The sequence below is a fragment of the Clupea harengus genome, chromosome 10 (assembly GCF_900700415.2).
Source record: "Clupea harengus chromosome 10, Ch_v2.0.2, whole genome shotgun sequence".
NCBI lineage: Eukaryota > Metazoa > Chordata > Actinopteri > Clupeiformes > Clupeidae > Clupea > Clupea harengus.
In genome coordinates, this window is record NC_045161.1 from 11,865,646 (window position 1) to 11,880,756 (window position 15,111).

Here is a 15,111-nt window from a genome sequence, read left to right on the forward strand (position 1 = left end):
AAGAACGATTAAGAAACAAGAGTGACGTAGAAGAAGAAGAAATGCCAGGGGTATCTGGTGTGGATTTTTAAGGAGAGGAACGTTATGGTCAAGGAGGTCAACCCTCCACCACTACTGAGGGTGCTAACCATGGTGCTAGCAGCATCAGTGACATTAGCATGAACGCTCAGGAAGGAAATTACAATGGTACGGCCACATCACAAGATTATCAGGATTGGCAAAGGCCATTGTCCAGGACACGGTGGAAGGAACAGGAAGAAGAAGAGGCAGACAAAAGAAGACATGGGTGGATAACATCAGAGAATGGACTGAGGCAGACATTGCAACAACACAAGTTCAGACTAAGAACCGGCAGGAATGGAGAGAGCTGTCCAGATGTATGTCTGCAGAAGGATTATGGGACTCGTAGCGTAGCATAGCCCAACTGACCACAGAATACGAATACAAATGCATATACACTCAGAGGAAGACCGTTAGGAGGAGACTGTCTTTTTATATTGTGTCCTACAGTTCACTTTCAACTGTTTTGGAAAATAAACCTTGTCATCACCTTGATTTGGAAAAGTTCTTCTGGACAAAGCGGCCTTCTCCTGTCTAATCAGCATGCGCGCGCACACACACACACACACACACACACACACACACACACACACACACACACACACACACACACACACACACACACACACACACACACACACACACACACACACACACACACACATACACATACACATACACACGTAACACACATTAACAAAGACTCATGAGAACTAAACACAGGAGTCAAGTCTTTAAGTACAACATGAAAACACTTTTATTTGTTGTGTATTGCATACCATATCATCAGGAAACCATTTGAAAGGAGAAATGAAAGACGTGTGGGGGATCCCCTACAGTCTGCTTTGACCTTGTGGTTTACATCAGCACTGCATGGCTTTAGGACAATAATGGCCCATCCCCACCTCTCCTGATGGGAGCTTATCACACGACCTATACTTGACATTTACATGGCGTTAGAAACACAAAAGGAGCACAAGAGCACAGTAGTCTTTCTGCCACTGGGACATGAGCTGCGGGTTAAGGTCTCGTAGCATACTAACATGCAACGTGGCTAAAACAGCGTGACCGAACAGTGCCAAGAGTTACATGGGGGAAAAAAAAGGTTATTCTTCAAGAATTAGTTTCATAGCCAGGTTACAAAAAAGATCGATCTTAAAAGCGATATTCTACATATAAGTACTTGGTTAGGAATAAGAGTCAGAAGAGTGATGTGCTCAAAAACAAACCATGGATAACACAACAATATCCGTTTTCTCAACTTGACACACCTTTTAAAATTACACCTTATGTTTTAAGGTCTTTGCCACATGTGAGCTTTAGCTGTCCTTATACTTGGATGCGGACAGTATATCTTGCACAGCAAACATACTGTTATTCACCTGTGGTACACATATCAAGTACACTGAAGCCAAAATCTGATGCATTAGCGATCTACAGTTGCGATAGAATGGAACTACAAAACCCGGAAAAGAAGAGGGTTATAGTTTCTGAATAAATATGCATATAAATAAATAAATAAATACATACATACATATATATAGTGTTATTTCAAATGGGCCTTGTGTATCTTTTTCATTATGTTCTTAATCTGCATGGTGTCACACTGCAGTTTTTCACCTGGTGAAATACAAGCAACAGTAAATACAGCATCCCTCACTAAAACCCATTGGGAAGCTTCTTGGTGGCAGCCCCTAATTTGGCGCCATGTCACTATCATCAGAGCAGGTAATCTGCCTGGAAAACAAACTTCCCATTTTAACACTACTGAATATGTATTATTGCCTTATCTACGTAGTTATACTTGGGCATTACAAACAAATGACTAGCTTTAAAAATGATCTCAAGTAGTATTCTAAACGAAGGTGTCAAATAGCTAGCAAGGATTTGGAATATTTACATTCGAGTTGTATCTCTGTGTTGAGTAAAACCACACAGAAATCCGTTGCATCTTTGAGCAGAAGCCTTAATTTAAGTTACCCCTGTATTGGGGGGGGGGGGGGGGGCATCGGGGAGTGAAGACAAGCTTGACAAACACCGGTTTACCTCCTCTGGTTCCTATTTGGGTGATGTTAAACAAGTTCAATGAAAGCAGTTCAAAGCCTATAAGCACCAGTGATGTTACCTATGAAACATCGGATCAATACCTAAGAGCGAGGTTACACAATCTTTGATAAAAACGGACACAGTCGGAGGACCTCTGTAATGAGTGACATGATTCCTTAGGTGAAAGTAGGAATTTGGGTTTCTCTGTGACTGGGGTTCTTTTACATGAACATTCCATTACATTCTTATTCTCGTGGATATTTTACCTTCAACTGTCTGGTTGTTTAAACTTCAAATATCTAACAGATTACTAAAAAGAAGTCTGCATTACTTAAAGAAACATTTTACATTTGTGAACAAGCACACAGGGCCCACACTGTTTTTGTGTCACACTTTTATAGGGAAACTAGCATACAGATAAGGTCATGATTGTTGTGGATAAATGGTGCCATGCATGTTTGTTTTTATAAAATCTGGACTGTCCCCCTAACTGAGAGCAATTGAAATGGTTACCAGAGACACAGCAGGACCAATTACACAAGCATTTTAAATAGATGTCTTATTCAGGTCAACCTTGACTGGCAGTGGCCCCGCCTCCTTGCTCTCCTCTGGTTGGCTGATGGCCACAGCAATCACTGGTGTCAGATGATAGGGTTGGACTTTCACATCATCAAGGAACTCCTTGTCTCCATTGATGCTGAGCTGTAATATCAATATGTTGTTTGCAATCAAAATGACAAAACTGAAACCGTCACTGTCAGTTAAATGGATGAGTAGGATGAATTACAACATGTCGAGCTTCTGAAGCTCGATCACAATTGAGAAGCAGAACATTCCGGTCCAACTGCAATGGCAGCTCATCTAAAGTGATTATACATCACAGCTGTTGAGAGTGCATGAAAGCTGTCCTATGTTAGTATACTGGATTTGAGTGTGTGTTTGTTTTATGTATGTGTGCAAGTGTGTCTGTGTGTATACATGAGTGTGCGTGTATGTATGTATGTATGTGTGTGTGTGTGTGTGTGTGTGTGTGTGTGCGTGCGTGCGTGCGTGCATATGTGTATGTGTGTGTGTGTGCGTGCGTGTGTGTATGTGTGTGTATGTATGTATGTGTGTATGTGTGTGTGTGTGTGTGTGTGTGCATGTGGTGGGAATATACCTGGTTCTTGATGTGCTGCTCAGGAGCAGTGACTAGACTGGCACAGCTCAGCCACAGCATGACCATCACAGACAGGAAGAGACATGCGGCCAGGATCCAGCGGGGCAGACCTGAGCGCCTGGGAGAGTGGACACAGCAAGCCCAGAGAACACCAGGAGCAAAATGTGAGAAAAATGGAAAAATATTAATAGATGGACTGACAGAAAGCGTGATTGGTTTTCTTGTGGTAAAAGGGTACAATTGATTATATGATTATTTTTAATGTTATATGATTTTAAAGTTCATTTTCTGTATTGGACATTTGGTATTCATTTATTGGCATTTACATGAAATTCTGATATTCTCAGGGAAAGCTCCTGTGCGGACTAGCCAGCTTCAAGCACTACCACTAGAACACACAAGAGGGCGCTCCAAGATGTAGTCCTCAAGAGGTAGATTATCCTGCCTGGTTCAGTGAGGGATGCAGGAAGGTGATGGTGTTTTATCACACCAGTAACTCTAACTGCTTTTGTCAGTGACTTCTGAGCTTTTAGGACCTTGTCTTTAAAATGATGTCTCAGTGAATCAGTGGAATATCAAAAGCCTGTTCAGTTTAAAGCCTGATCTGAATGTATGACATCTATATTAAAGCTGAGGGAGAACCTGTGATAACCCGCATCAGTGTTCTAGCCTGCCCTCTAAGTCTGACAGGTTAAAGTCAGTGCCGTGTAGTAATGCATCCTTTGAATTTTTTGTTGCTACTACAAAAAAAAAATATATGTTTTAAATGTTTAATAATTTCCTAATAGAAACCCTTGAAATTTTGTCAGGCAGGGTTTAAAATGAATAAATTAGTCATAGATGTATTACTGGTTATTTGGTATTAAATATAAGGTACAACTATAAGTGCATGTAAATTAAAAAAGACTGTTTGTGAGCTGACTGGTTCATATGCAAATCACGGTGAATAAGCCATGCGGGGGATGAATGTAAATAACCCAACGTCCGCAGATACCCAGATGGGTGCATGGACTCTGATGACGCAAGTAAAATGGCTGGTGCATAAGAACTCAAACGAGTGCAGACCAACCTAATCAGAGTCCCCACTAGCCCCTTTTCCCTGCCTGCTCACCTTGACATGCAGCCCAAGAAGTCGTGCTCTGCTGCAGGATCCTCTGCGTGCTGGGCGGCGTGCTTCCCCTTGGCCACTGCCTTTGCTGCACTCTTCTCCCCATGAGACCTCACACCTGCAACGGCAGTGCGGGGAAATGCAGGCAATGAGTGGCAGCCTATTGATTTTTTTTCTGGTTCCTCTGCGCCATGCTGCGCTGCGCCAGCCAACAGCTGCAACTCTTAGTGGGGTTCCACTCAACCCGCTCCAATTGTCAGGGTGTAACGCGTATAGTTTATGTTTGTGTGTGTGTGTGTTGTTATGTGTGAGCGAGAATGCGCGTGTGTGTGTGTAGACTGGAGGACGGTACACAGTGGAAGGTATGAGTGTGTGTGTGTGTGTGTGTGTATGTGTGTGTGTGTGTGTAGACTGGAGGACGGTACACAGTGGAAGGTATGAGTGTGTGTGTGTGTGTGTGTGTGTGTGTGTGTGTGTGTGTGTGTGTGTGTGTGTGTGTGTGTGTGTGTGTGTGTGTAGGTGGCATTTTCCACAACAGTTTTTTTTAGGCAGATGACAGATCTGAGATGGCAATTTTTTTCAGTGGATGTGCAAAACTAGTTGTGCATGTAAGAATGAGTGTCTGCCAATGTTCAATGTGAGTGGTCAGTTAAGGTGTTGACGGCAGCATATCTGTTTCACATCCCTGTTGACACATATGTAGGTCTATTCACATGTCATACGTGCGTTTGTAGCACATTTACCTATGCATGCACCTGCAGCAGTGTTTGCTCTGCGTTCACGGGGGTGTGTTGTGTGTTCTGTGCTTGTAAGAGCTGCAAGCTTCCCTCACCTGCGTGTGGTCGCTGGGTGTGGGTGTTGGCGGAGGGCCAGGGCTTGTCTGCCACACTGGAGCGGGGGGCCTGGAGCTCGGGCAGGGAGTACTCGATCTCAGGCTGGCTCTGTGTGACAATGACAGCCAAAGGATGGGCCGTGGTTAAAAACACATTCTAGTCGCCCTCAGTAATGCGTTGTGTTAAAGGTCAGACACGTTCTTTTACTGATTTTCTACGCACAGCTGGCTTTGAGATGAGGCAGCATTTTTCAAGAAAATGTGCAAACAGACACATTGCCGTGTGGTCCACAGAGCGAGATGAATGAGGAAAGGATAACCATACATCCCTTAATGAAATACTTTTTGTGAGAAAGACAGAATATCAAACATTTGTGAGCAAAAATCTCTACCTGCTGTGTTAAAATTTGTGGTATTAATATGCACAGCCATACAAAAGGTTTGTATGGCATGAAAAAGCATTTCCCTTCAAATGACTGCACTGCAGCCGAGTCTGGTATCTGACACAGCAGGTTCAGATATAATCTATTACGGAGCGAAACAAACCTAGGGGAATAATGGAGGTCATGCCACCATCAAAATGGAATATTGTAAACGAAGTAGTAACCAGTCTGACGATATCCGACTGAATTCAGCTAATTTCAAATCGGGTTCATGTCCTTACGCAGGTTTGAAAGCACATAAAAAGGGAACCAAATACCGCACTTTTCTTCCCAAAAACCACTGTATTCCCATTGCCAAAGTATGTGGTTGCATTTTCCCTTAGCACTTAGAACACTTAAGTGTACACTGTACTTAAAGCCATAACAATGAAATTACATCTCCGAAAATAGCATAAATTCAGGCTTCATGTTCACCATCTCTAAACCATCTCCCACTACTCTTTCACATTCATTACACTGCCCTCTAGAGGCCACAGGCTGCCTGTTCCCGTTTGGATCTATAGAGGGCTCCACTATTCCCCCCTTGCTCCAGGAGGTGAGTGGGTCACAAGCTTCCCTAGTCACACAGCCGTACACACATCAAAAGCATAAGCATCAGGGGTGATTGCCAGGACTCTTCCAGCCTTGGCCGTGTGTGGCTGTGGCAAGTACGGAGACCAGAGAGCGGTTCTGCTTTTCATCGGCGTGGCTCAGCATTTTCTCAGCCTCCCCTGGAGAACTCATTAGAGCAGATTTCTGCAACCCTTGCCCCCCCCCCCCCCCTCACCACAGCACGTCACGCTGCCGCAGGCTTGGGCCCGGGCAGAGCAGGCAGCCGCAAGGGCACCTTCATGAGGGAGGAGGCCCTCGTCAGTTCTGCACACAAGGAGAGGGCCAATTGCAGAACTCGACTGATTCGTCCTGACGTCTCTGTGCTTTAATGGATGTGGAAGGTTGCTTCCCTGTCATACAGAGGAATCATTGACAGAACATTACCCGACGAATCACAGAGAAATTAGATGAAAAGGCAGGTTCTCAAGGTTGACACAAAGGGGAGACTTGAAGGAAATGAGGGGAGTCAAACAGTTCCTCTGTGCATTAGAGTAGATTGAACAGCAGCCCATTTAAGATAATTATGTTGGATTGGAGGGATGTGGTACAACTGCACATAAGCTCTCCATAAGCCTTTACCTTTCTCAATTTGGACTGGAGAGGACATGCTCAATGATGGCCACTGCCAGTGAAGCATAAAATATACATAACCAGGTTCTTGATAATCTGGCGGGGAAAAATATCACACAAAAGCAAAGAGAGAACCACTGGCTCTTTCACAAATGGTTGTACCTATACCGATGAGATTGTCTGACAACATTAACTCCAGATGTAATGCCGGCAGAAAAGGAAGGACCGTCTGAGGAAGTTATTAGTAACTGGCCACAAACTGGTGGAATGCTGCCGTCAGAGAAATGACGTGCATCTGTCATACATTAGTGCAAAACCCTGACGCAGGTGCTCCAGTGGCTTTGGAGCCTGAGCAAGCAAGCCAAGGAGCTGTCATTTAATTACAGATAAACTGTTTCCCCTTATTTGGGCTCCTTCTCTCTTCCTCCCTCTCTCCCTCTCTATCTGAATGACAATCTCTTCCATTCATTTTCACAGACCATGCAATGTATCGGCGGAGGAAATCTAAACAAGACGCCAAATTTGATTCCAAACAACTCCCCGGGCCTGATCAGGATGGAGTGTGGTGGTCAGATATGTTTACTTCTGTTGCCCACCAGAGGAAGCTGCTTAATTCTGGCTGATTACTTCCAAGGCCTCCTCAGCAGTCCAGACATGATGACTAAACAGGGGTTACATTGCAGCCATGCCTTAAGTGGATGTCAACTGTGATCTTTAGGGAACTCTCCAGATGGGAGAGCAAACTGTGGGGGTTCATTCAGTACTCTAAGGTTCTGAGAAGTATTTAAAAAATTGTGAAATATTGATTAGTTATGCTTCCTCAAACCAGAATGCTAACACAGGTCACAGGTTAATGTGAAGCCGGACACAAAAGGTTTCTGATCTTAAATCTGACCACACCGCGGTTCTGCACATGAACCAAGAATGAACTGGTAGTAAACCATTGCTTCCGAGGAGGACCTGAGTGATGGACAGTGAGGATGTTTGCACAAGGCTGATGATCGCCAACATCCGAAGATTCCAGAGTAATTCACCTGTTTCACCGAGGCGCTCGGCCACAATTAACTCTGCACAAGCACCCAGATGAATCTCTTCCATATGGCACGCAGTAATGTTAGCTCCTTCAAAAATAAATAAAAAGAAAAGCCTTAAGCATCCTCATGATTTCTGCTTCTCTCGTGTCCTGCTGTGATGGCGAGTCCAGTCCTAAAACGGCATTATGGGAACGGCAAAATTGCCCTATAATCTTTGCAAGCTGTTCTCCCAGCATGCACCTCACTGACGAGCTCCACTCCACCATTCCGCACAACCAGCCAGAGAAAAATCACACTGCCGTGCCTCTTCCCATCACTCTCACCGGCCCGTGGCTCCCTTCTCCAGAAGGGGCTAATTCATTGCACTCAGTGTTGGGTTTGTATGACTGCAGTTTAGTGTCCTCTTTTTCCCCACTCTTTTTCTGACTGTCACTCAACCTTAAAGGTTTTTTTAGTTGTTGTAGATCTCCTTTTGTCCGGGTGCCCTGAGTCAATCCTTCACAGGATGGGAAGAGAGCCAGAGGTGCTTTAAACACAGGGCCTGTTCTCTCTCTCTCTCACACACACAGACACACACAGACACACACACACACACACACACACACACACACACACACACACACACCGTACCCACCCGTCCCTTCCTCCCTGCCTGCTTTCTGCTGCATGTCACAGCAATAAAAGAGCACATCCATCTTCTCCAGGGCTAAAAGTGGAAAACGGTGACAGAATGATAACGTTTTTATTCCACGGTCTGGTTTCCCGTAACTTTTTCTGTCTCATCACTTCCCCCTATCCCTGTCAATGTGTCCTTTTCCTCTCACATTTTTGGGAACTTATTTTATGCACAGCCTTTTGACATTTGACATAACTTCCTTTCTTTGATGCCTTCATATATTTCATATTCTCATATTTCATACCTCATATTCTATAATAATTAACTTTTGTCCAGCACCTTATTCACCAGGATAGCTAAAGGGAAGTTGAGATTTATGTAGTACTGATAAATGACATGCAACCTTTTTGTTACTTTAAATTAAAGCACAAAGCCCTCTTCTATCGGTTAAACACTGTAACTTACTGTACTATATTTAGCTGAATATTGATATCATTTTATACTTGGTGAGGCTTTAAATCATAGCACTACACTATATGCCATTACTCAGGGAATGTAGAATGTTACAAACAGATAGTTTAAATTATATTTACGGAGGTTCTATAACACAGTTCACCTACAAGTTCTAGTTGAAGTCCATGCACCAACATCTTATTATTACACTGAGCATAAAGAGATTGCACAGCAGTAGATTAAAAGATCCATAGTGGATGGTTACCAAGGCTTTTGGGAACGATGGCCAATTCTCACCTGGAAGACCACCACCTTGCCATCATCAGCTTGCAGGTAGAAAGTCCAGGTGGAGGAGATGAAACTCTGGGCAGAGCTGATGATGTCATTGCACCAGCTGGACACAGCGTCCATCACTGACACAGGCTTAGGTCGGTGGGCCATGGCCTTTAGCTACAGGAAGAGACAGGACAGTCAGCACCAGAAAGCTACAAACAAATTTAGTGGTAATTGGATCAAGGGTACGTTTCACAAAAGCTTCAAACAGGTTTAGTAGTTTCTGAAACAGGGGTATGTTTCTCAACTACGTTAGCAACTTACATGGCTTGAACCATGCTGGTATGAACCAGGTGTTTGCAAACACTGTCATGAAGTTGTGTAGTTTGAACTACAGCTCCCAAACTGTGGTTAGAAGCTTAATTCCAGAGACTTCATTGATGTCTATTATTGGTGTCCAAATTAGTTAGTGTGATTGCGCAGGCATGATGCAATCACATTATTGTTCTTCTTAAGATTACTTATTTTGCACTTTACGCTTTTTTGGTAGCGCTTCTGCAATGCCCCCAGTCGTTCTTTTGTTCTTCTCGTTTTCAACAGCAACAATTCAAAAACATCCAATATAGCTGCCAGAAATACTCTGTATCGAACTTCAAGGTTAACTGTTACCCAGTTGTACGTTTGCAGATAACGGAAGGCATCAGCTCTCCTGTGGATGAATTAAAGCCTATACTTCAGCTGATATTTTATTTGTGGTGAATGAAGATGGCAAGTTAACTCGACTCGTGTCACTATAATTTTGATTGGTAACGTTAATCCACAGACAGCTCATAAATGGTCACATAGCAAGTGACAGGGTTGGCAAGATACAAGCATAATAACAAATGCTGAATGTCTGCATTACGTTTACTTTGCTTAGTATATCGGCAGTGTGACTCCTACCTAACTACAGGATTCCATACACTTCCATTGAAATTAGTTAGTAAATGTTTTATTTGAAAGAGTTAACAATTGCATCATAAAATCTTCATATGCTAACCATATTAATAAAAAGGCTTTATATGCATCATCCTATTGCAAAAAGTGTGCAGTGATAATACTATGACAGAAACATTAAGAAAGCGAAAGCAGCTGGCTTTGTTGTGTTAGCTCACTACCAACTCTGTTTAATCGTTGCAGTTTCCCTGCTTCCCAGTTAATCACCCATCTATCTTCAAAAAACATACTTTGTTTCACAGAACACACAAGAATACTACAACAGATTGCCCTCATATCTACATAAAATGTATTGATTAACAAAAATCAGTTGTGATTTGGAGACACAAAGAATGCAGGGTTATGTGATTTGTGCGTGTGCACCACCATCCCTGCAGAGGAGATGCTAACTGATGTTGACCGACTATGGTAATGTGATAATGACAATATAGGGGCTATTTTTCATAAATGACCAGCGGATGCCCTACATTATCCCTTACTTAATATGCTTTGTGGGGCTAATTATGGTGTTTTGTACTAGGAGAACCAAAGGCATTTTCAAGCTAACATGCAATACAAGATTGCTAGCCAACAAGCTGTACTATTTTTGACACAAAGTTTTGGGAAACCGTCGCCCTTCAGATGTTATTTTAACGATGCATCATATCATGTTAGTTCAGTGCTAACCTTCGTTGTTGTACGGGAAACACACTCCAGGCTGATTGCTTTGTTTAAATCAAGGCAAGGAAAGTCTATTTGTGTAGCACTCTTTGACAAATATTGTACAAAGTGCATTATGTACACATTTACAAAGACAATAGTAATATACATCAGGATCAAAAACAATAATTACAGAAGAAAGAACAAATATTACATTAAAATGTTAGGTGGCCTAATCATAAACATTAAGCCTAAAAACATATGTGCTGAGGAGAACTTAGTCATGCAGTGAATCTGCAACATTTAAAAGCATCCCACACACTGAGTGACTTCACTTCGTTTGTATGTTCAGGATGAGATAAACTGCCTGTATGATTGGAATGTGTCACACTGTATGGCATGAATATGAATGAATTCGGTGTGGGAGTAGCCTCTATATGTGTGTGTCTCAATGACAGCGTATATGTATATGCACAGGTGGCTTTCTGGTTGCATTTCTTGCACGTATCAGTGTTTGCATGTGTGTGCATGTGGACAGGTGCACAGGGTGTCTTTTTCACCTTCTTCCTCTTGATCTCAGGTTCAGCGGGCTGGCTCACACACCCTGTGCTGCACGCCTCCTGTTCAAGCAGCCGGTTATAGGCCTCCTGACAAGCTGTTCTCAAACACACACACACCATAGCAAATATATTTGTACATGTATGTAAGCACACACACAAAATGCCACCCACCCATCAACACACACTGTACTGTAGTCACAAGGGCGTGCAAACACTGGAGCATCTGTTGACTGGACTCCTGTTTCAGTGTATTCAACAGTGCATCCACTGCGTTGCTACTCTAGATCTCCTACCATCCCTTAAACACACACACACACACACACACACACACACACACACACACACACACACACACACACACACACACACACACACACACACACACACACACACACACACACACACACACACACACACACACACACACACACACACACACACACACACACACACACACACACACACACACACACACACACACACACACAGCCCTGAGAGAACATAGCAACAATAGTAATGAGAGCCCTCTGATGAATTATCACCTTATCAGGATTAAAGGCCCACCTCACAACAGAACTAAGGTATTGTAAACTGAAAATTAAAGAATAAAAGTCTCCTGTTTGGTTGCTTGACCCTGACCGTAAGGCTCGTCTTTGATTAGGCCAACTCACCTCCCTGACATTCCTCTTTACTGGTGTTGAAGCCGGCGTTTCCATTCACAAACTGGCATATCGAGTACAGGCGGCACCCACGATGACAGGCATTCATAATTGAATCCTACATAAAGAGAAACACTTCTTCAGACAACTCTCCAGAGTAAAAAAAAGTACACATTTTTCACAAAGGGCATAAACAACTCATTAGACTGCTGTTTACAGTATTGAGTTTGTGTGTGAATCAAGTCATGCTTTCCCCATCAAACCTCTGATAAAAGGTTTCTTGTATTTTTAATTAACAAAGACAAACTCTTCAACTCTGAATGTTTCTAGGCGATAAACGATTGCACCAAGAACAATCAGTGAAAAAGATTGTCAAAGCTGTAAATGGATACAGAAAATGGGGAAAAATCCTCAATGGAGGGACCCACCTTTTGTGTCATCTGATGCCTTGTCTCTATTCACATACAAATTACAAAATAGAATATATAGCCTCTTTGTAAGCACTGAAATTACGTTAAAACTGGCAACAACTGAAGAAGGCCGAAGTGAAATGCCAATAGCAGTCTGAAGAGCTCGCCATGTCGACAGGGCCCCAACAGCATACATCTTCACAATAATTAACTTGCTACCGGGGAATCCATCACTAAAACAGCGCCAATGCATGGCTGAAATAAAAACGCCGGGGGATAAAGACATTTTCCGTCAGCCTCGTCGATTTGCGAACTGACATTAATGGATATAGTGTGCTGAACACCTATGCCCAATTTTACATAAGGACTATACATTTAATGCGCTCAACTCAGTTTATGATGAGAGGTCAAATCCGTGCAGGAGTTGACTGTTATTTGCGGTGGCCTGTAACGTTTTCTAAAGAGGCATTTGCCTTGCAGTGCATTTGTGACATGAATAAAAGAAGCCCAGAGCATCTATTTTGAGGCGTGATTGGCTTTCTCCTGGGACTGTTAATATTAATTCAAATTATTACAAACAGGCGTTCTTTTGAAAGGAACAATCCTCGTTTATAGTGCAGCTAATATATTCTCTGGCTTCTTCAGTGGCGCACCTGAGACGGAGTCATATATTAGAGACAGTGGCTTTAGAACCATCTTGCAGTTTGTAAGTACTGCTCATTTAATCGACAAGTGTCAATATATGCAATATTCCGAAATATACAAGGGCAGACATCAGTGCTTTCTGTTAGACACGATTATCCATGGCCCTAGGGGAAAAGGGCTAGGGGAAAATGTCATCCAACAAAAGAGGGATCTGAGAGGCTAGTGGCCATGTCTCTTGAAAATATCAATTCCTATGAAGAATGAAAAAGATGTTTCTTCTAACACTACCAAGAACCAGCTATGGCCCCAAAGATGCTGACACTATACCTTGACGTTCGCAACGTTTTCTTTTTTTGAGTCAACGATTATCCAAACTACAGCATGCATAATAAATACAAATGCGTCACCATGTAATTCGTTTTCGGTTTCATAGTGATTTGATTGTTGTCTGTGTTTGCGGCAGCGGGACAAAACGTGCTGAAGAAGGACACAATCGATGAATTTAAGGATTGTCAGGCAGATTACGAAATGGTGAAATACTGTAGCTCCACATATATGCAAAATCGAGGCTGCGGATTTCAGAACCAGTAATTTCATTTATATTTGGCGACATACATGCCAATACGCATTTTGCAAACATTATTGATATACAATTCTGAATGTAGTACATTCTCAATTATTAAAGACTGATCAAGCAGTCCGCAGATAGGCTGCGCCTTCTTGCACAATGAACGAGGAGTTTGTAAATCACGTTCATGATTATGTCATGATATTATACTGCTGGTCTTATTCTGTCCCCGACGGATTATCCATGCTGTTCTAAAGCGTTTGCGCAGATTACTTACTTTTGTGGGGCTTTTGTTTTTGATGGTGATCTGGCATTGCTGTTTGCAGTAATTGATGTCGCCTAGTTGGTTGTCAAACAGATCAGAAAATGCAGCCGCCGACCCCAACAGAACCACTGAGACGAGAGCGGAGAAACCGCACACCCTGCCGCCGAACTGAAGCATCTCTTCACCCGATTCAGAAAAACAGTCTCGGCGAGCACTGGCGTTATGGCTGGTCCTTGATGGCTCGACTAGTCGTAGCTTCGATTCGATCTCTATCTGCCTCGGTGATCTGTGCTATGAGACTATGGTGTCGTCACTCTCAACATCATCACGCACACGGCGCAGCCACCTTGCCATGCTGCTTTTATTCCCCTGCGTTGTATGATACTGCGGTGCAAGGGCTCAGCTGCTCAGGGTGTGTTTCATGTTTAAACCATAATCTTGGAAGTGACTGGGGAATACATCCTTACTGATACTTAAGGAACAGATGTCACACGTTGCTGTGAATTTGCGCAGACGTTCAACTTATACGATTTTATTTGTATTCTTTTCTAAGCACATGTAATGCACTTTATGTAAACCAACACGCCACGAATAATTGCGGTAATGTTAATTGGGAGGGTAATGTGGAAAGTGAAAATTGTCGGGGGCAATCTTGCAGCACAACTGATTGGGAGATGTCTATGACGGCTCTGAGAGCTCCATACATGGCAACTTAAGAAAACACATGAACATAGACAAAACATAAGAGAATTAAGAAAACATCTTCATCAGTTTGACAACATATGTACAGCGTTTAGAAAATGCGCTGCAAATTCAGACAACACAGAAACGTGCTGCAATTACACCAATTGACAACAGAAGTGTTTCCAGACACAAAAATGTGATGAACACGTCTGAATTGTGTCTTTTTTGCTTAGGTAGGTTACTAACTGAGTGAAATGACCCGGAAGTATCCAGGTGACAGCCATGATAAACTGGTCGAATGATGTATTCCATCGAGGTCAAGGAAAAGTGGTTAGGAAAAGACCATAGGCCCCGTTCGGACAGTGTTTTTTTTTTTTTTTGCTTAGGAAGGTTCCTAACTGAGTGAAATGACCCAGAAGTATCTAAGAATTTGATATCGACCACCCCTTTAAAAACACTGCTTTGCTCATATAGATTCCATGACAAGCTATTGCTATTTT

General features: G+C 42.8%; 1 protein-coding gene across 1 annotated transcript; it reads right to left on the reverse strand.

The window, feature by feature from the left end:
* Positions 1–793: 793 nt before the first annotated feature.
* tmem59l (transmembrane protein 59-like) lies at positions 794–14,338 on the reverse strand. The gene is made up of 8 exons (XM_012839510.2): positions 13,940–14,338; positions 12,052–12,157; positions 11,381–11,475; positions 9,210–9,362; positions 5,206–5,314; positions 4,377–4,491; positions 3,266–3,383; positions 794–2,808 (listed from the first exon to the last, which is right to left on the reverse strand). Exons 1-8 carry the CDS (start codon positions 14,102–14,104, stop codon positions 2,653–2,655), a joined length of 1,017 nt encoding a protein of 338 aa, XP_012694964.1. The 5' UTR covers positions 14,105–14,338; the 3' UTR covers positions 794–2,652.
* Between the last annotated feature and the right edge of the window lie 773 nt (positions 14,339–15,111).

Coding starts and splice junctions, on each gene's coding strand:
- tmem59l (XM_012839510.2), bottom strand. CDS start 14,104: ATGCTTCAGTTCGGCGGCAGGGTGTGCGGTTTCTCCGCTCTCGTCTCA. Junction 9,363..11,380: donor CTGAGATCAAGAGGAAGAAG/GTGAAAAAGACA, acceptor CTCTTCCTGTAG/CTAAAGGCCATGGCCCACCG. Junction 2,809..3,265: donor AGCAGCACATCAAGAACCAG/GTATATTCCCAC, acceptor TTGATATTACAG/CTCAGCATCAATGGAGACAA.